This window comes from Myotis nattereri, assembly GCF_964212035.1.
Source record: "Myotis nattereri genome assembly, chromosome: 9".
NCBI classification, from domain to species: domain Eukaryota; kingdom Metazoa; phylum Chordata; class Mammalia; order Chiroptera; family Vespertilionidae; genus Myotis; species Myotis nattereri.
This window is the reverse complement of record NC_138084.1, coordinates 65,806,171-65,826,268: the sequence shown is the minus strand read 5'-3', so window position 1 is coordinate 65,826,268 and position 20,098 is coordinate 65,806,171. Positions and strand designations below refer to the sequence as shown.

Here is a 20,098-nt window from a genome sequence, read left to right as displayed (position 1 = left end):
TCTCTTATTTCTTTTCTTTCTCTCTTTGAGATACTTTGATACCCAAGAGATGATGCTTTAAGAACATAATGTGAGAGGAAGAAAGAAAATGCTTCAGCCAGTCTTTCTCTGGCTTTCTTCTCTACACTCTGACAATAGAACAAAAGCTTCCACAAAGTAGCACCTCATGTACTTAATCACAGTTGCAGGAAAAAAGGTGGTGGTGGTGGGGGGAGCATTGAGCAAACTAATTATTTCCTTTGTAACGGTAATAAATTTGCTTGTCCAAAGTACCTTGCAACTCTACTGATAGAGAACATACAAATGTTGGAGGTGGGGAGGTTTTGGGGTGATAGCATCAGTGAGAACCACTTCCATTTCTACCTAATTAGCGGCAGAAAGGCTGGATTAAAGAATGGAGAAAGCCTCTCCCCAAGGCCGGCCCACTTACTGTCAGGTTCTGCCAAGCACGGAGTGTACCTCCCTCTGGGCTTCCGGGAGCCTGTGGAGAGGCAGATTGCTCGTGTCCTTCGGGATCCAGACCGCGACTGAGGCTGAGGAAGAGGGATGTTTGGGTCTGGGGCGGTGTGAAAAATCTACCCGGAAGAACAATGGGCCACAGTTAACAAAAGGGAGAAATTGCCAATTTCATCATAAAAGAAGCTTTGAGACTTATATGCTACTTAATCTTAGAATTCTATGCTACTTCATCAGTTGTATGCAAGAGATGCTTGATACCATAAAATAAATAAAGTGAATCCCAGAATAATTATAAACTCTCTTTCCCATTTACACTGAGTAACATTTCTTCTCTGGGTTTTCCTTTTTTATGCTTCCCCAACAGTGACGTTCAGATTTCCCAATAATTTTAAGAAACCTTTCAAATAGGAACAAATGTCAACGTTGAGACACATGGATTCTTTCGTGTGATAACTGTCTTTCCCCCTTCATGCTAAACATAGCCTTTGGGTTGTACCATTTTCCCAGCAGAATGGACCCACTTCTTAGGAGAAGGGGCCGACATGCTGCTGGTTCTGATGGTCAAGAAATGTGCCAGGTCTGAGCACAGCTATAGGAGGCAGCATGTGCTCCTTGGTTGTGAGGAAGCCTCCAGCCTTAAGTAGGTACTAGGGAGGGACCCGGGGCAGGAGAGAGGCACAGTCATTCTCTCACAAGGACTAGATCTGACACAAAGGTATCAAAAAATATTTAGAACTTAAATGGTTGAATTTGTTAATAACGCAATCAATTTGGCTTCCCCAATTTCCAATTTCCATAGTTATTCGAAGATCCCATTCTTATAAAGTCACCCTCCCGGAGGACAGGATAGAGAAGACTTCAAGACTCTGTTCCAGATTTTTTTCTTTGGTTTTATTTAGAATATCTCCTCTGCTGTATAATTAAGGGTCTAATCCCAGAGAGATTAAAAGGTTAAAATAGATTTAACTGCAAAGTTATTCTAAAGTATTATCTGAATATGTACAAAAACCTGATTATATAAGTGCTGTGGAAGAAAATCTTGAAAGGTAAATGATGGAGAAGGAAAGGAGACCATCTGGCCAGAAGGTTTTGAGGAGGATTTAAAAACTGAACAAGATAAAGGAATATCAGAGTCCTCACGAAGAACTAATTTATACAAAATTTACAAGACTGACATTATAAGAATCTGACTTCACAATGTGAAGCTCACAGATGATGCAAATGAAAAATCGAGATGATACGAATGCAACATACAAAACTTGATACTTCCATCTGAAAATTCAGCCTACCTTTTCATAGTGCTCTATCAGAATTTCAACCACAATATTCTGAAACTTAATATTCATCATAGCAGCCACAGTTTCTTCCTGTGCTCGCATGAGAGTTGGGCCAAATATGACACCGAGGTTTGAGACAGTCATGAGATTTTGTTGGCTATGTAGTGATACTCTGCAAACAAGAGCAACAAAAATATCTGAAGTTAAACGTTTAGTAATTATAAAATGTTCTCAACTACCAAATTCGTGACATAAATAAAATGTAAAACATTCCATTACAGGCTAATTTTTCCAAATAATCAGGTTCAGTCACTTGCAATTGGCATTAATGAGTATAGCCAAAAATGACATAAAAAGTTAACATAGCCAAAGTAAAACATAATTACAAAAGATAATATATGGAAGAGGAAAAATTTTGATTTCGTGAGTACAATCACCCTAAAGAGATAGATTATTGACCCTTTGGTATTTTCTACAGTGCTATACTTCTTTTAGAACAGATGGTTTAGAGTAGGCTGGTTGTAATTTTATTTGGATTCACCAAACATACTAGTATTATTGAAAATCTACTGCCATTGCATTTAATCTCCCCAGGAAGTCAGGTTTTCCTATTGTACAGGTAAAAAGAAAAAACAAAGCTCCTAAAGTAAAAATGATGTATTTGAGGTCACAGCAAATTAGGAATAGAGATGCTATTTGAATTTAGGTCTCCTGAATACAAGTCAAAGGCTTCCTTGAGCTCCCCACATAAGACAACTGGCCAGTGCGTTTCCATCCTTCCTTCTTTCCTTCCAACCATCTTTCGAAGGCAGCAGTTCTCAACCTGTGGGTCGCGACCATCGGAAAATAGTATATCAAATATTTACATTACGATTCATAACAGTAGCAAAATTATAGGTATGAAGTAGCAACGAAAATAATTTTATGGTTGGGGGTCACCACAACATGAGGAACTGTATTAAAGGGTCGCAGCATTAGGAAGGTTGAGAACCACTGTAAGGCTTCCCTGAGTGTTTCTGTAGTGCTGGCCACTGTGCTGGCAAACAGTAAGAAGAGGAAACGGGAAGAGGAAATAGGAAGTGTAAATCAGTGCTGGAAATGAAACAAAAAGCCTGTAATTATTGACCTCACCAAAGTAATCTTGGTAGCTATCAAAGATGACTCTGACTAATTAACTAATTTGGAAACTGGATATGTTCTTAAGAGGAAAAGAAACCTCATTCATTTGACCACTCTCTCTCCTAGGTTAACCACTACCTTTCCTCTGTTACTTCCAGCCAGGTTTTTAGATTGGAAAGTTCCAGGAAGGAACGTAACGCACAAGATTATATTTATATCTGCATATGCATCACTAACTACATCCTAAAACCAAAAGTAAACTGTTATGGGGAATCCAGGATGTTGGGTTACCCACACAATTCCTAGTATAGGACAGGACATGTCCCACTGAATGAAATGTCCCCTGTGCCCAAGAGAGAACTATCTAAGAAGACTCTTGGTTAGACTCAGAAGAGTTTCATTCCAAGTTTCCTTCTTGTATAACCCAATATTACATATTGATTATGTAATATATATTAGACAATGTACTAAGAAAGTAGACTGCAAAGACAGTGAGGTTATCTGGAATCAAAGCATGGATCCATCCAACTTGGAAGTGGGGTGTAGTCAGCCTAGTTATTTAATATCTTTAGGCTTCAGTTTCCTCATCTAGTAAGTATAGCAACCCTTATAAATGAAATAATCAATTAAATTAAATGAAATAAGATCTCAAAATAATATCCTTCCTGTAATTAAATTGGCTTTAGGAACTACTGCTAAAATATAAAAGTTCTTTGTAGTGTAAGTAAACTGGACAATGATTAATATTAAGCTCACTGGAAATACATTTAGAAATCCTAAAAATGTGCTCTATTTTGAAAAGGAGAGTTGATGACTATGTCAGAAGAGACAGAATATTTTGAAGACCAATTTACTCTTCATTGAATTTTCTGTCTGCTGGGCTCCTGAGTTAACACAGACCCTTCTCACCCGCATTTCATCCATTTCTGCACCTTACTCCCTCAACTCCTATAGGTAACAGACATCCAATTGCACTTCTGAATATTTAAAGTTAGAATCAAAGAAGAACCACAGATGGCCTTGTTTTAAGAAGGAAAAAAAAGGATCCTCAGAAAAGAAGTAATCCTATATAGTAAAAGCATAATATGCAAATTGTCCCCTTGACTGGGAGTTCGACCAGGGGGCGGGGCTGGCTGGCCAGCCGAGGGAAGGGAGGCCTCGGCCAGTGGCAGGCAGCCAGGGGGAAGGGAGGTCCCAGACGGCAGCCAGCAGCCGCTAGGGATCCTACCCATGCACGAACTTCGTGCACTGAGCATCCAGTGATTTATGTAACATCTCCGAGCTAATTAATGGAGATTTGGAATTAGTCATTAAGTTGTTCCTTTAGGCCAGTGACTAATCCAGGTCACAGGTCTTAACTTTTTTTTTTTTTTCTTAAGCCACAGAAGGTTGCTAGGGACCAAGAGTGTTGTTAGTTGTTTATAGTTTACCCATGTCATAAGGTTGCCAGGGACCAAGAGTGTTATCAGTTGTTTACAATTTACTTAAGTCATTAGAACACACATTTTACTATACAAAAAAACACTAACTAGAAAAGATGCATGCACTCCCATGTTCACTGTACACTATTTACAGTAGCCAAGGCATGAAGACAACCGAAGTGTCCACTGATGGATGAACAAATAAAGAAATTATGGTATGTATCAACAATGGAATTTTACCCAGGCATAAAAAAGAATGAAATTTTGCCATTTATGAAAATATGGAGGGATCCCAAGAGCATTATGCTGAAAATGAAATAAGTCAGACAGAGAAAGACAAACACCATATGATCTCCCTCATATGTGGAATGTTAAAGAACAACAACAAAAAAACACACAAAAAGCTCACAGATATAGAGAACAGACTGGTGGTTGTAAGAGGATGTGGGGTCAGGTGTGGGGAAAACGTGTGAACTATTGTCTTCTAATTAAATAAAATATTTTTTAAAAACAGAGACTTTATAAAAGTAGTTTCAAAAAGTCAAGAAACAAAAAAACGGAGAAACAAAAAAAAAGAAAAGAGCCAGGAATGGTGGTGAAGGATGAACAAGGGAATTTTAAGCACTTTTCTAAGGCCAGATACCCTGTCCTGCTATTCCTTGTTATCAAAACAACACACATTCAAATTAAGGGTGAAGCTTGTGTTCATCTAATACTCTGGGTAATTAAGCAATGACATTCATGTCAATTTAAAAAACACACACAAAAAAACTTTACTAGAAAAATAGCTTGAATACAACAAGAGAATGACCAATAAATACAGTGTGGTTAAATTTCATAAAGAGGTTATACACAATTCAAAAACATAATTTAAGACTAATTCAGACCAAGGATGAGTCCTTGTTCATTAGCAATAAAGGTATTGCCATAGGCAACAGTTAACAATGAACTTGAAATTATGCCATTCCAAGTGGATTCCTATGGGGGAATTTAATATTATCTCAAAGCCTGCACATTGAGAGTTATTAATATGTTATGTAACACTATTTCAAATGTGCATGGCTAAAATTAGCATAAATTGGGTTATTACTTCTAGCAAACAAGGAAGGGATTAATTATTTGATTATGAATCATGGTATTCATTAAGATGGAAAATGTCTTTTTAACAGTCTTTGCAACAGTGTAGATGGACCTGCAGAACATTATGCTAAGTGAAATAAGCCAGTCAGAGAAAGACAAGTAGCATATTATTTCACTCATATGGAATCTAATGAACAAAATGAACTAACAAGCAAAATAGAGACAGACTCGTAGGTACAGAGTAGTCAGACAGCTCTGGTGGTGGTGGCCGGGTGTTGGGTGTATATGTGAAGGGATTGAGCAAAAAAGAAAGAGAAAGAATTCATGGACACAGATAACAGTGTGGTGACTGTGGGGGGAGGGGGGAGGGCAGGGGGAGGTGAAAGAGGGTATACGGGGGATAAATGTTGATAGAAACAAAACAAATTAAATGAATTAGAAAAAGTGAAAGAAATGGTAAGGGGATTCGGAAATATGTTTAAAATGTGAATTTTAACAAAAACTTTTGTTTCCAGCAGCATAGCAAATAAACTTCTGGATTAAGAGAGAGAGAGAGAAAGAGAGAGGAGAGAGACTTAATTTCTAGATAGATATGTGATGGTTAATTTTATGGCCAAATTTGTGACACCATGGTGGCCACATATTTGATCAAACATAATTCCAGCTGTTTCTGTGAAGGTATTTTTCTTCTTATATAAGATTAACATTTAAATCAGTAGACTCTGAGTAAAGCAGATTACCCTCCATAACTTGGGTGGGTTTCATCCAATCAATTGAAGGTCTTAAGAGAAAAAGAGTAGGTCCCTTGAGAAAGAGGCATTCGGTCTCTGGGCTGCCTTGGATTCCAGCTGCAAAATCAACCCTTCCTGGGTCTCCAGCCTGAAGGCCTGCCCTGCAGGCATCTGGCTTACCAGCCTCCCAATCATGTAAGCCAATTCCTTGCAATCAATCCATCTCTTTCATATACATACACATACACACATGCATATAGGTATCTATAATAATAAAAGCGTAATATGCTAATTAGACTGGACGTCCTTCTGGATGACCTTCTGGATGAAGCCAGGGCTGAGAGGGAAGCCTGGGTCCTGGGTGCCAGAGGGAAGCTGTTCCAGCAGCCGGGGGAAGGCAGGCCTACTCTTGCACTAATTTCATGCATCGGGCCTCTAGTATGTATATATGTGTATACATAATCACAAACATCCTATTCATTCTGTTTCTCTGGAGAAACCTGACTACTCTGAAATCTATCAAGATTTTTAAATACATCAATGACTAACAGCAGAGTCAGAAAAATCTTCAGAGACCAAAAGATACTATGAGTCCAAAGAAAGGAGCTAATATTAGAGTGGAAGTTTGACCTGGGAGCACCTGTTGATCCTGGTAATATGGAGAACTAGTTTTCAAACTTAGGGATTACAATGTATCTAAAAGAATTGAGGAAAAACTATATACTTCCACATATATTTTTAAGTTGACCTGTAAGTTTTTCATCATTAGCTTAACCATTGCAAAGGATATAATTATTTTTATATTGTACACATACCCAGGTGCATACACATGTACATATAGATATATCTCAAAATTAGTCATTCATTTTTTTATAAATTAAATCTTTGTTGTTCAGATTATTACAGTTGTTCCTCTTCCCCCCCCCCCCCCCCCCCCCGCATAGCTCCCCTCCACCCGGTTCCCACCCAACCCTCTGCCCTTACCCGCCCCTCCCACTGTCCTCAACCATAGGTGTACGATTTTTGTCCAGTCTCTTCCTGCACCTTCCACACCCTTTTCCCCCCCACCCCGAGAATAGTCAGTCCATTCCCTTTCTATGCCCCTGATTCTATTACATTCACCAGTTTATTCTGTTCATCAGATTATTCACTTGATTTTTAGATTCACTTGTTGATAGATGTGTATTTGTTGTTCATAATTTGTATCTTTACCTTCTCATTTTTAAAGCACATTCTACAGACTCTCATGACAATAGCGATGTCCCAGCACCATCACACACTTAAGATGACACGGACAAGCTTAACAGCTGAACAAGTTAAAGTGAAAAATAGAAGTCAGAGAATTACTTGACCAGGTGCTTTATTAAGATGTCCAGCATCTCTCGGTTTTTCTCTGGTAATTTGTGTACCAGTGCATGTACAGCCTCCACCCGGTAGTTTTGGTCATCAGATTCTGTAACATACAAAAGGTTGCAAATCTCAAGTTTTAATTGCATTAAAAAATGTGTACATAAACATTAATAATCGTCACAACGACACTCACCCCTTCATGCCTTAAAAGCGCTGTTTCAAATGGTTATTATCACATATCACTCCCTAAGGCTGAGAGAGGCTCAGTAACTTGTCCATGGCCATGAAGTTAGTAAGAAAAGAAGTTAGCAAACCCAGGTCTACCTAACACCGGCTGGTGCTCTTAGCCACAAACTATATACATACAGACAACCGGAGCTCATTGCCTGCTTTGGTTTTGCTACACAAGGACATTGATGTGAGTGACCACAGCCAGGGTTACAGACTGCCTAATGGGTCAGGCACTGTGACTAATGCTTTATCATACTGAAACCTCCAGTGACTCCATCTGACTAGAGGAAGCACGCATTTCTTTCCAAATTTTACAAATTCAAAAACAACCAGGAGTTCTTTTTCTGAGGGGTCAGAAGCACGGTGCAAATAGAGGCCTAGTCAATTTTAAGCCCATGCTGCCAACAGTAAAACTGAAGAGTGAGAAATCATCTACAGCAAGTCTCATCTGCCAAGCCAAAGCCAAGATGCAGACTTATCTACTAGAGAACTTTCTAGTCCTTCAGAATAAGGGATCTATTTAACATTCTTTTACTGCAATAAACAAATCCTGGGGTGACTGCCCACCCTACCAAGCTCTTTCTCTGCCTAACCAATAGGGCTGATATTATGGGGCCACCATTTCTTCCAGGCACACCTATCTGGAGTGAGGGAAGGCTGGCCAAACAGAGCTCTCTCTCTCCCAGGAGTTGAAATGAAGTCACCCAAACTGATCTGTCTGCTGGATATGTGGAAAGGCAGACCGTGTAAAACCAGGGCTGCCGGGACCTAATGTGCTCCAATCCAAGAAAGTTGGACTGAAAGAACAGAAATGAGAGACTCTCCAAATAGAGCAGGGGGAGACACATCAGTCCCCAGCTCTGCGGTTCCTGGTTGCAGACCCCTGGGAGGCCTGACCCCTCCTCAGCCAAGGAGTTCTGGGAGATACTGCTTCCTCTCTAAATAGCCTCCCCTTCTTACTGAGTGAATTTCTGTGGCTTGAAACCAAAGAATATCTAATTTTATTAACTTAACATCTATAAATAGGATTACCCTTGATCCAGACAAAAGATGAATTCTTATAGATAAGAACATATATTAATGATCATGGTAGTGAATAATATAATCATTATTTGCCAGAGAATAAGTGTAGAAAAAAGTCTCACAACCAGATGTTTGTATCGTATCAAAATCAGCAGCTCATTGAGTCATTTCAGCTAAGTGGCTCAACTGCCATCCTATCTAATAATAGAGAAACATGGTAATTAACCATAACTTCGCTACCCTTCCCATGGGCTAATAAGCGAGATATGCAAATTAACTGCCAACAAAGATGGCGGCAGGCAGCCAGGCAGCTGAAGTGAATAGGAGGCTTGCTTGCTCCATGATGGAGGAAGCCAACGTTCCCCATCTGCTTCGCCCTGCTCTAAGCTACTCTCTAAGCAACAAAGTTGCAATTATAGAAGCTAAACAAGCTCCAGATACCTGCTTTCAGCCAGCTTCGGCCTCAGAGCTTAGAGCGGCAGTGATGGCAACAATCTTACAATTATAGAAGCTAAAAAACCCCAGGTACCTGCTTTCAGCCAGCTGCAGCCTCAGAGCTGGAGCTGGGCCTCAGAGCTAGAGCCTGCTCTCAGCTCCAGTGACAGCTATAGCAGGTAAATAAATCCCAGAATAAAAAAAAAAAGAAAAAAAGGAGAGGTTGGGAGCTTCAGTCACCCGCCAGCCTGAAAACGGCCCTCAGCCCCTCACCCAGACTGGCCAGGGACCCCAGTGGGGACCACCACCCTGAAGGGGGTGTGACCAGCTGCAAACAGCCATCAGCCCGTCATCCAGGCTGGCCAGGCACCCAAGCGGGACCCCCACCCTGATCCGGGACACCCTTCAGGGCAAACCAGCCAGCCCCCACCCGTGCACCAGGCCTCTATCCTATATAGCAGGGGTCCTCAAACTTTTTAAACAGGGGGCCAGTTCACTGTCCCTCAGATATTCCAGACATGCGCACTGCAGGCCCTGGATGAATCGGCTGCGGCAGCAAAAACACCCGGTGGGCCAGATAAATGTTTTCGTTGGGCCGCATGTGGCCCGTGGGCTGCAGTTTGAGGACCCCTGCTATATAGTAAAAGGATATTATGCAAACTGACCCTAACAGCAGAAAGACTGGGAATGACTGGTCACTATGGCACACACTGACCACCAGGGGGCAGATGCTCAATGCAGGAGCTGCCCTCTGGTGGTCAGTGTGCTCTCACATGGGGAGCTCAGCTTAGCCACAAGCCAGGTTGATGGCTGCCAGTACAGTGGTGGTGGTGGGAGCCTCTCCTGCCTCCTCAGCAGCGCTAAGGATGTCTGACTGCAGCTTAGGTCTGCTCCCCGCTGGCAAGTGGACATCCCCTGAGGGCTGCCCGGCTGCCAGAGGGATGTCTGTTTGCCATCCTGGCCCAATCCCCCAGGGAGCAGGCCTAAGCCAGCAAGTGATCACCCCCGAGGGGTCCCAGACTGCGAGAGGGCACAGGCCGGGCTGAGGGACCCCCTCCCCTCGAGTGCATAAATTTTTGTGCACCAGGCCTCTAGTTTGTTATAAAATACATTATTTTATACAAGGAAGAGTTCTAGATTAAGAGTCTAACAGACTGGCTTGTAACTCTGGTATTGCCATGTATATACCAATGTCCTTACACAACATCTTTTTGCCCAGTCTGGATCCTGTCTTCTTAATCAATGAAATTATTAAGGTCTTGTTCATTTCACAAAGGTAGATTTTCATGAAGAGAATGTTGGGAGAAGAGTTTCAGGAGGAAGCTCAGTAGCATAGTTGTACATATCTATTCACAGGATCATGTGGTCAGCCATGTATGCTGGATTAAAAACCCAGGCCACTCAACTTTATCTGACACTGTTATCAGCAGACAACGTTTCCTGTGACATTACAATGTTGGTAATAAAATAAGGCAACTGATTTCTTTCTGGATTGTGAAAAATACATTGGTTACAGTCACACCTCATACATCTTAACAATGAAATTCCAACTCCTAATTGTTACAATGCGTTGTGATGCTGTCAGATGGCGCTTTGGCACTCTGATCCCAATGTTGTAAAAGTACATATTTCTGCCCTAACTGGTTGCCAGCTCAATCCCTAGTAAGGGGTAGCAGGAGGCAGCCAATCAATGATTCCCTCTCATCATTGATGTTTCTCTCTCTCTCTCTCTCTCTCTCTCTCTCTCTCTCTCTCTCTCTCCCTCCCTCCTTCCCTCCCTCCCTTCCTCTCTGAAATCAATCAAAAATATAAAAAAGAGTCCATACTTCTAACTTCTCACAGATACCTTCCCCCACCTCCCCTCAGGTTTTGAATTAAACCTATCTATTCACATCACATTTTAACAGTCACTGATCTAAAGAAATGATATAGATAAGTAATCACCAATTCTATAAATATAATGTGGAGGAAGGAGATCGAGGGAAGTGCCTTTTGCCTGCCAAAAACATCTGATTCTTCTCTCCAGATCTGGGAACACAGTATGTGAGTATGTGTATGGTAGTGGCATAACTGAGTGTACATATTTGTGGTCTTATCTATTTAACCATAAAGTTGCTCTTGTGAAAAACTGGACTCCATCAATCCAAGTGAAATGTAATGAGAATAATTTCTCACAGCTTTTGCTGATCACACTAGAATGTCACTCCAATGAGGTCTTATTAAATGACAAAATATTTTAGTTCATCCTGCAATTTCTTATTTATTAATAAACCATATTGTAAGCTATTAAGTAACACATTGACAATTTCTTAATATGTAGAGAAGTCTTAACTAGTTGGTTTAAAGTTATACCTCTAAGTAATACAGCATAGAACGACATCAATGGAAGCATACTTACTAACAGCAAGAATAAAATCTTTGTGCAACTTGTAGGTCATTAGTGGTTCTGCAAGGCACCTGCAACAGAGAACGAAGCATCCTTTACAATGGCAGCATCTCTTTATCTCCCTGGACTCGCGGTGCTTCCTGGCAACTGGTGGTCAGGCTGCAGGATTAAGTCCAAGTAGGGAGGCTCCAGGAAATGCTACAACGCAGACCTCAGAGACCCAATGCCGCTTAGCACTTCCTGCTACAATTATGATGTTAAAACGGGAGGCCCAGGGACCATTTTTCACTTTGTGAGTAAAACTCCTCTCAGATATGGGGATAATATTTTAAGAAAAATAACTTTCAATTTCAGCTTATTTGTAAGAAATACATGTGAACCCTACATTCAAATTTAGTATGAAACAGCCCTGGCCAGTTTGGTTCAGTGGATAGAGCGTTGGCCTGCAGACTGAAAGGTCTCGGGTTTGATTCCGGTCAAGGGCACATGCCTGGTTTGTGGGCTCGGTCCCTAGTGGAAGCATGCAGGAGGCAGCTGATCAATGATTCTCTCTCATCATTGATGTTTCTATCTCTCCCTCTCCCTTCCTCTCTGAAATCAATAAAAACATATTTTAAAAAAATTTGCCATGAAACAGAAATTACTTAGTATTCATAAGATACTTTAGCCTTTTAAGTTTATTATTTGAGAAATCAAGGATAAGTTCCAGAACACTAAACATTAAAAACATGACCACCTCATGGAATGGAGCCCGCACACGGGGCGTGGCATCCCCAGGTGACGGCCGATCCAGGGAGAGGGCACCACAGAGTGCCCGCCGTTAGCCCTGCTCACCTGAGGTAGTTTTTCAGTCCACTTGTTATTGTCTTATTATCCCACAGTTCAATATCAATGTCCATATCAGGAGGGGATTTGGGAGCTAAAGAGAATAAAAGTAAAATATTTAAATCGTCCCATCAAAAATACCGCTTGCACCATTAAGAAAACAGGGACCAAAAAGTAAGTAGATCTAACAAAGGGGCACTAACCCTCAACTATTTCTTGTGGAGTAGTAGTTTCCCAAGTCAAATTGTTGCTAATGGCTAACATCACAGAGCGTCCACCATGCCCCGAAGTACATCACGTGAATTAAAATTTCCAGTCCTCACAATTCTTAATGAGGCAGGAACTATTATTATCTCCAGTTTATAAATGAGGAGGCTGAGGCACTGAAAGGTTAAGCAAATTCCCCACAACCACAAAGCTTTCCAGTGGCCGAGCTGGATTCCAAGCCAGGCAATCTGAATCCAGCAGCCATAAACCTCACTGCAACTCTAGCTAATCCAAGGCCACGACAGAGGAAGTCCAACATCATAAAAAGCCCCCCTCTCCAATTCTGATTGTTCATCTCTTATAACTGAACATTGAAAACTGAATACAAAATATTACTTGAAAATACTCAAGGATAAGCAATAGGCCATATCTAAAAAAATAAAACAATAACAAAAAAAACCCCACACCTATGGTTTGGATTATCTGTAAGAATACAAAAATTAATTAAGTAACCGCCTCATCCAAAACTTACAAAATGTGGTGTTCATGAGTTTCTGAACTTTGGAGTTCACTCCTCCTATTCGGTAGAGGCCTAAAATTGTGATGCCTAATGGGAAGAAAAAAATCACAAGAAAATGGCTTGAGACACCTTCCCAAGTACAGAATGTTAAAAACTCAGGCATATGCCTACACAGAATCCGAAAGCTGCTTATCCAATTTTGTGATCTCACTTTCTCAAACCTCCCTGGAAACACCCACCAGACATATATTTCTCAGAGCAGACACTGAACAGTGATTTGAAAGTCTGTGAAGATCAATCAAAGTAGCAAAGTACACCTGCCTATTCCCCACGACTTGAGTATGAATATGAAATAGCATCGCTCATCTATTTCCTCGGTCACGGAGTTCTGCATGTTGAACAGTTTTGTGGCATTTTTATCGTCACTGTAATGGTGAGGAAACAGATTCAAAGAATACAGGAAACCTACTTAACGTCTCAACACTTCTAAGTGGCAGGGCCAAAATCTGAATCTAAGTTTAAAGAACTCCACAGCCCAATACGAATTTTGCTTTAGACCGGTTTTCCTGGAAGTGCAATTGCCTCACAGACCACTAGGGCGGGCTTCAGGAGAGAGGTCACAACTGGAGTGAGGAAGGTGCTGAAATCACTGAAGGAAATCATATAGGGAAGGAGGGGCTGAACACAAGCTACTTAGGAATGTTACTGACCTCCTTAAAGCAGAAAAAAAACCAAACAACTAAAGGGGTACTTACAATAATAAGTCCATTAATAAGAAGTAAACAGGCTATTTTGGAAGATGTTACTAAGTATGTTTATAGGACGATTTTTGAGTAACTGAAGCTCAAAGTAAAACTATTTATGTATTTATATAATCACAGAATTTTTTAAATTAATCTCATGTCACTGGCTAAATACACCTCATTTTCTGAGCATTTCTATATGAGAATGGGCCACACAACAGCAGCGATACATCTGTCAGGTGTACTGACCTCTTGTCTCCACAGCTTGAATGCATTTTCTCACAAAGTTGAACCCTGCTTCATTTAAGTACACTGAAAAAGAAGAGAAAATCATTTTAAGTGTTCATGCTGAATTTACATTTCCCCTTCATTTGCCTCTGTCGTTTTATGGTTTAATGGTGGTTTTGGATAGAGTCTGAATTTTCATATGTGGTAGAAGCTGAGGAGGGTGATTCACACTTACCAAAGTTATTGCATGAACTCGCTTCATTAGAAACATAAATCATTTCAGAAAATGAATGTTACATTGATCCCTTCCATTTTCTCTAAAATTAGCAACATCCTTCATTACAGGTTTTCACAGATGATAAAAGCAAAATGTAATAAGAATGAACTTTTATTGTGTGTTAGTAACTCTATTACGAAGCCAGTCACATGGGATTCTCAAAACAACATTATGATGTAGAGAGAAAGCTTTAATTTTAAAATGATTCACTGGGTTGCTGGAAACTTCATTTTTTGTTGTTGTTGTTCTAAGCTCTAGAGCCAGGATTCTAAACTTCTCTTGATTCCAAGTCCAGAGATCTTTCTTATTATATTTTGTACTGTATTAAAAATAATTCAAAATAACCTTAGTCCACTAAAAATCCCCCAAAGATTATTATTACATTGTGAAATAGCTATTTATTTTCATTGCTTTATGCCAGATTTTCTTTAAAATCAGTTTTTTAAGGTTTTATGGCCTGATAGAATTAGGTTATTTGTTTAAACAGAAAGGATTTAATAATACTAAGTAACACTGAGAAGGAAAACTCAAAAATTTTTTTGTACTCTAATAAAAATTTTCATCACATGTGGTGGAGATATGGCATTTCTTAATATTCCCAAATAATAACATATGCAGACAACTCGAACTAATGAAAAATTAAAACTGGCTTCCATTTAAAGATGATAGATTAAACATATTCATGTAGCTCAACATGCTAAAGAAAAATCAAGAAGGGGTGTCACCAACAGGCAAAAAATTTGAAGAAATCCTGCACATAGAAAACCACTGAAATGGGAATTAGCTGAAAGGTTTGAGAAACCTTTGGCCCAAAAAAACCCCCAAGGTACTGACATGAAAGAATGTTTATTATATGTTATTAGGTGAAAAAGTAATCTACAGGATGATATGAACCAATTTCCTTTTTTCCCCAGTTTTCTATTTTCCATCACTATCCCCTCTTACAACTCCCTACCCCGCTCCCTGCAATCACCAAACTGTTGTCAGTGTCCCTAAGTTCTTTCTCTTTTCTTTCTTGCTCAATCCCTCCACCCCTCCAACACTCTCTGCCTGCCCCCACCACCCCCCACACACACCAGAGCAGTCTGCCTGCTCTTTATCTATGGGTCCGTCTCTACTTTGCTTGTTAGTTCAGTTTGCTACCCTTTGCGAGAGCATGGATGGGCCTGGAGAACATTGTACTAAATGAATTAAGCCAGTCAGAGAAAGATAAGTACCATATGATCTGACCCAATTTCTTAAAATATAATAATATGAGGGTGTTTTTTTTTTCCCTAGGAAAGAACTCAACTTTTTTTACATACAAACTGCAGGTAAAAAAGAAGAGGACAAAGACAGAAATGATCATTTTTATTCATTGGGCTTTGGAACTATCTAATACTTAAAAAAATAAAATTACTTCCTTAGAAATTAAAAAAAATCAATAGATTAAAAAATGTAAAAACGCCAAAACTAAAATACATGCTGTCACCAATAGCAACTGGCTGATTTATGTATGTGTCCCCAGTGCCTAAGTCAAGTGAATAGAAATCAGTGAATGCTTTGGGTGAACTCAACACACAAGAATGAATGGCCATGAAATAAGCATCTATTAGAGTTGACTCCCACATGAGGGTAGCTCCTTAGGACACCATGCAGTGATTGCTTGTTTCCAATAATCCAAAACGCTAAGTGAAGCATTTTATACATGATACATTCTGAAATTTTTAAAGTAGTTTTTGGACATAGGAAAACAAGTGAATGGAGAGGTGAGGAACCAATCCTATATATTAAATAGGTAATATGCAAATTGACTGTCACACCCTCACACAAGATGGCTGCCCCCATGTGGTCAAAGATGGCCACAACAAGATGGCCAGCAGGGGATGGCAGTTAGGGGCAACAAGGCCAACAGGGGAGGGAACTTGGGGGTGGCCAGGCCTGCAGGGGAAGGCAGTTGGGGGTGACCAGGGCAGCAGGGGAGGGCAGTTGGGGGGGCAGGACAGCAAGGGAGGGCAGTTGGGGTGACTGGCTGGCAGGGGAGGGCAGTTGGGGGCAATCGGGCCAGCAGGGGAGTGGTTAGGGGGTGATCAGGCTGGCAGGCAGAAGTGGTTAGGGGGAATCAGGAAGACAGGCAGGCGAGTGGTTGGGAGCCAGCAGTCCGGATTGTGAGAGGGATGTCCGACTGTCAGTTTAGGCCCAATCCCACAGGGGCTTAAATCCATGTTGAGCAGTCGGACAATCCTGAGGGGTCCCAGATTGGACAGGGTGCAGGCTGGGCTGAGGGGCACCCCCCCCCCCCCCACACACACACCCCAGTGCATGAATTTCGTGCACTGGGCCTCTAGTATAAAACAAATAAAGAAATGAGGAATCAATTACTAATTTTCATTTTAAACAATAAACACTGAGCCCCAAAATGCAATTTTAGGAAAAAACAATGCACTAGCATTTTTGTACCAATTAAAACTGCAAGTTCCTGACATTTATAATGTTTTCTTCTTGAGGTCACATTGTTCAACTTTTCAATAAAATAAATTTAAGAGAAAAGCATTTTTAAAAAGTTTCAATAAAACTTGCCTGTGGCAAAATGAGTGAAGATAATTGTGATAGATAGAAACAGAATTTAAGCATCCATTTTGAGAAAAATAAGCAATAACCAGGCTACATCCTGAAGGTATACTGGGCTGTTTGGCAGTCTGTGCTAACACACAGATCTGACAGGCTCATTATGAAGAATACAATCTTACAGACATGGAGTCTGCCTGCCAGGTCATCCCATGGTACCGCTGTCGTGATGTGTCCATGCGTCTTGTCTTTAGTTCTATTCACTTCAGTAAACAAAACTCTATCAATCAATTTAGAGATGTGGAAGAATATCGCATGCTGGCAAAGATAACCATGCATTTCTATTTTGTTTCTTTTCTGTGCTTTCTGTTTTGTTTTGTTTTGTTTTTTTAAAAAAAAATCTTTATTGTTGAGAGTATTACAGCTGTCCTTCTTCCCCCCCCCCCCCAACACATTGCCCTCCTTCACCCAGATCCTATCCTGCTCCAGGCCTTCACCACCCTATTGTTTGTGTCCATGGGTAATGCATATATGCATATTCGTTTTTTGGTTAATCTCTTCCTGTCCCCTTCTCCCCTCTTCCCTCTGAGATTCATCAGTCTGTCCCATGTTTCCATGCCCCTGGTTCTAATTTATTCATCAGTTCATTTTGTTTATTAGATTCTTTGTTTATTTTGATTTTTAGATTCCATTGTTGATGGATATGTATTGTCATTTTATTGTTCACATTTTTTATCTTTTTCTCCTTCTCCTTCTTCTTAAAGAAGACCCTGCAATATTTTTGTTGTTGTTTATTTTGAATGTCCTTTGCTACCGCCTAAAAGAGTATAGGGAGGTTCCACTGTGTAGAGATGGCACTCAGCTTTGTTTGGAGCCAGGGAAGCCTGGGTTGGGTCTCAGCTCTACTTCACTGCATGAATGAGAATGTGCCTACGAACTTTTATGGACTCTAGCTCTTTCAATTATAAATTGAGAGAAATAAGATTACATGTTAAATGTTTGTAGTAAGATAAAGATAAAACCATACGAAGGACTGAAGAGCTCCCAACCTAATTAAATGCTAGTTTCCTTCTCCATGTGCACCTGTCCACACATCACTGCGATATGAATGAAAACAGAAGAAATGATGAAAGATGTCAGTCATTAGTTCTAACTAGATGAAAGGGACAGTGGTTACTCTCCCACTTATCAGTTGTTACTACGCAGTTTTAATAGCTCTGTCCTCAGTTTCCTCTTCCATACAGTAAGGATAATAGCAGTAAGTCTCCAGAGGGCTATTCACAGATGGAATACAGTAACATCTGCACAAGTCATAGAAAGAACAGTACTTGGAATATAGTAAGTGCTACAGAAGTATTGGCTATCACGATAACCATCGTTATTGGCTATGGGAGAATATAAAAACCTACATCAGTAAAATACATGAACAAGGTATTTTCTGGGCACAGCCACAGTCACTGGGGCTTGAAGAATTATCTGCCAGGAGTGTTATTTTTCAAAGAGGCATACATATTACTTATTCTAAAGTATTTGGGGCTAGAGTAATGATCTGTTTCTCTTTTAAAAATATATTTTTATTGATTTCAGAGAGGAAGGGAGAGGGAGAGAGAGATAGAACCATCAATGATGAGAAAGAACCAGTGATCTGCTATCTCCTGCAAGTCCCCTACTGGGGATGAAACCCACAACCTGGGCATGTGTCCTTGACCAGAATAAAACCCGGGACCCTTCAGTCCACAGGCCAACACTGTACCCACTGAGCCAAACTGGCTAGGGCTGTTTCTTTAAACAAACACAGATCAGGCATAACCCATTCGGGCCCGTGAATCTAGCTGGCCACTGAAAAAATAAGTTGTATATTAAGAAATGTCGCTACATTCTCATTACACTCAACAAATCACAATGAACAAACACACCCTCTTCACTGGAACTGAATAGACTGAAGTCATCTGGAATCACTGTCCACCCATATATGTTGCCCCTTCCTACAGGAAGATCACATTATTCAGCTCCCTCAAAGTCAGCTTGCCCCTGGGATATGCGCTAGCCCATGAAATATGAATGGGGGTGACACACATCATTATCCCGCAGACCCTGAGAACCAGTATGTAGCCTGCCAGGTTCTTTTTCCCTCTGGCACGAAATCAACAATGATACTGGGAGAGGCCACTCCATGAGCTTGGGTTCCTGTGTTGGACACTGTACCAGGTTGGAGCCACGGCTGACCAGGACAGACCCGCATCATGATCAGCAGTGAAGCTCACTTTGGTAAGCCTCTGAGATTTGAGGATCATCTGTTACCACAGCAGAAGCTGGCCAGTCTGGTTTAATAATGGATAACTTACACAGTTTGCTATGACAAAAAGGACTAAATAAATAAAGGCAATGCCACAGTCAACTTCCTTGCTTGACTGGAATACTACACCCATTTTTTCCTCAGCTACTGCCTTGTCAATGCATGTAGCAAGGCAGCAAAGGGCAGCTGTGGCACTGCCCACTCATGGCTGCCTTGCCAACTACTTCTCACCAGCGCCTTCACGCAAGCACCCAGAACTTTCTGCTGAGGGCCGAGAAGAGGGTAACCTGGCGGAAACAGGCTACTTTGTCTCCAGTGGCTGATAGAAAGCCAGTCACATGGAGTAGTCAGGGGGACGTCAGGGGCAAACACAAATTGCATGAAGGAAAACGAGCAACCTTCCACAGCCATGAAGGGGTTAGTAGACTTAATGTCAGTGCTAACGAGAATTCAACACAAATCCGTTCTCCAGAGCTCAAAAAAGAAAAAACTAGGAACTCCCTAGTGTTCCAATGAAATGCCAATGGAAAGTGTTCTTAATAAATAAAATCACACCTCACACCATGACAGTTACAATTTACCGTAATTCTCATTTAGTGGAGGACAATATTATTATAATTTACCGTAATTCTTGTTTAGTGGAGGACAGGGGATTCCAGCACCAACAGTAGAGGAAGGTTGAGTATGGGTTGCTGAATCAGGGCTCGATGCTGACCAGAACAGACAGCCAAATATGCTTCCTGATTGATCGCTTGGTAGTGGCTGGCTTGCTCAAGTACCCTCTCTGAGGCTTCGAGAAGCATTAGAGCTTTTCAGCTAATGGGAGCTACTTTTATCACCTCCTCACAGGGCCACTGCCCCAGCCTTATATCTCCCTGTCCCAGAGAGGACCAGAGGAAAATGCAGAATGCAACTACCCCCAAATTCCTGGAGCTGAAATCCT

General features: G+C 40.9%; 1 protein-coding gene across 1 annotated transcript in view; it reads right to left on the bottom strand.

Moving 5' to 3' along the window:
- The window catches only part of ARHGAP42 (Rho GTPase activating protein 42), a 250,570-nt gene that overhangs the window by 11,717 nt on the left and 218,755 nt on the right, over nt 1-20,098 (bottom strand). Inside the window, exons 13-19 of the mRNA XM_081098747.1 lie at nt 14,057-14,119; nt 13,077-13,151; nt 12,347-12,431; nt 11,525-11,583; nt 7,435-7,540; nt 1,749-1,908; nt 431-575 (exon numbers count right to left, since the gene is read on the bottom strand). Of these exons, the coding sequence (XP_080954873.1) occupies nt 431-575; nt 1,749-1,908; nt 7,435-7,540; nt 11,525-11,583; nt 12,347-12,431; nt 13,077-13,151; nt 14,057-14,119 (693 nt within the window). The remainder of the gene's footprint in view (nt 1-430; nt 576-1,748; nt 1,909-7,434; nt 7,541-11,524; nt 11,584-12,346; nt 12,432-13,076; nt 13,152-14,056; nt 14,120-20,098) is intronic.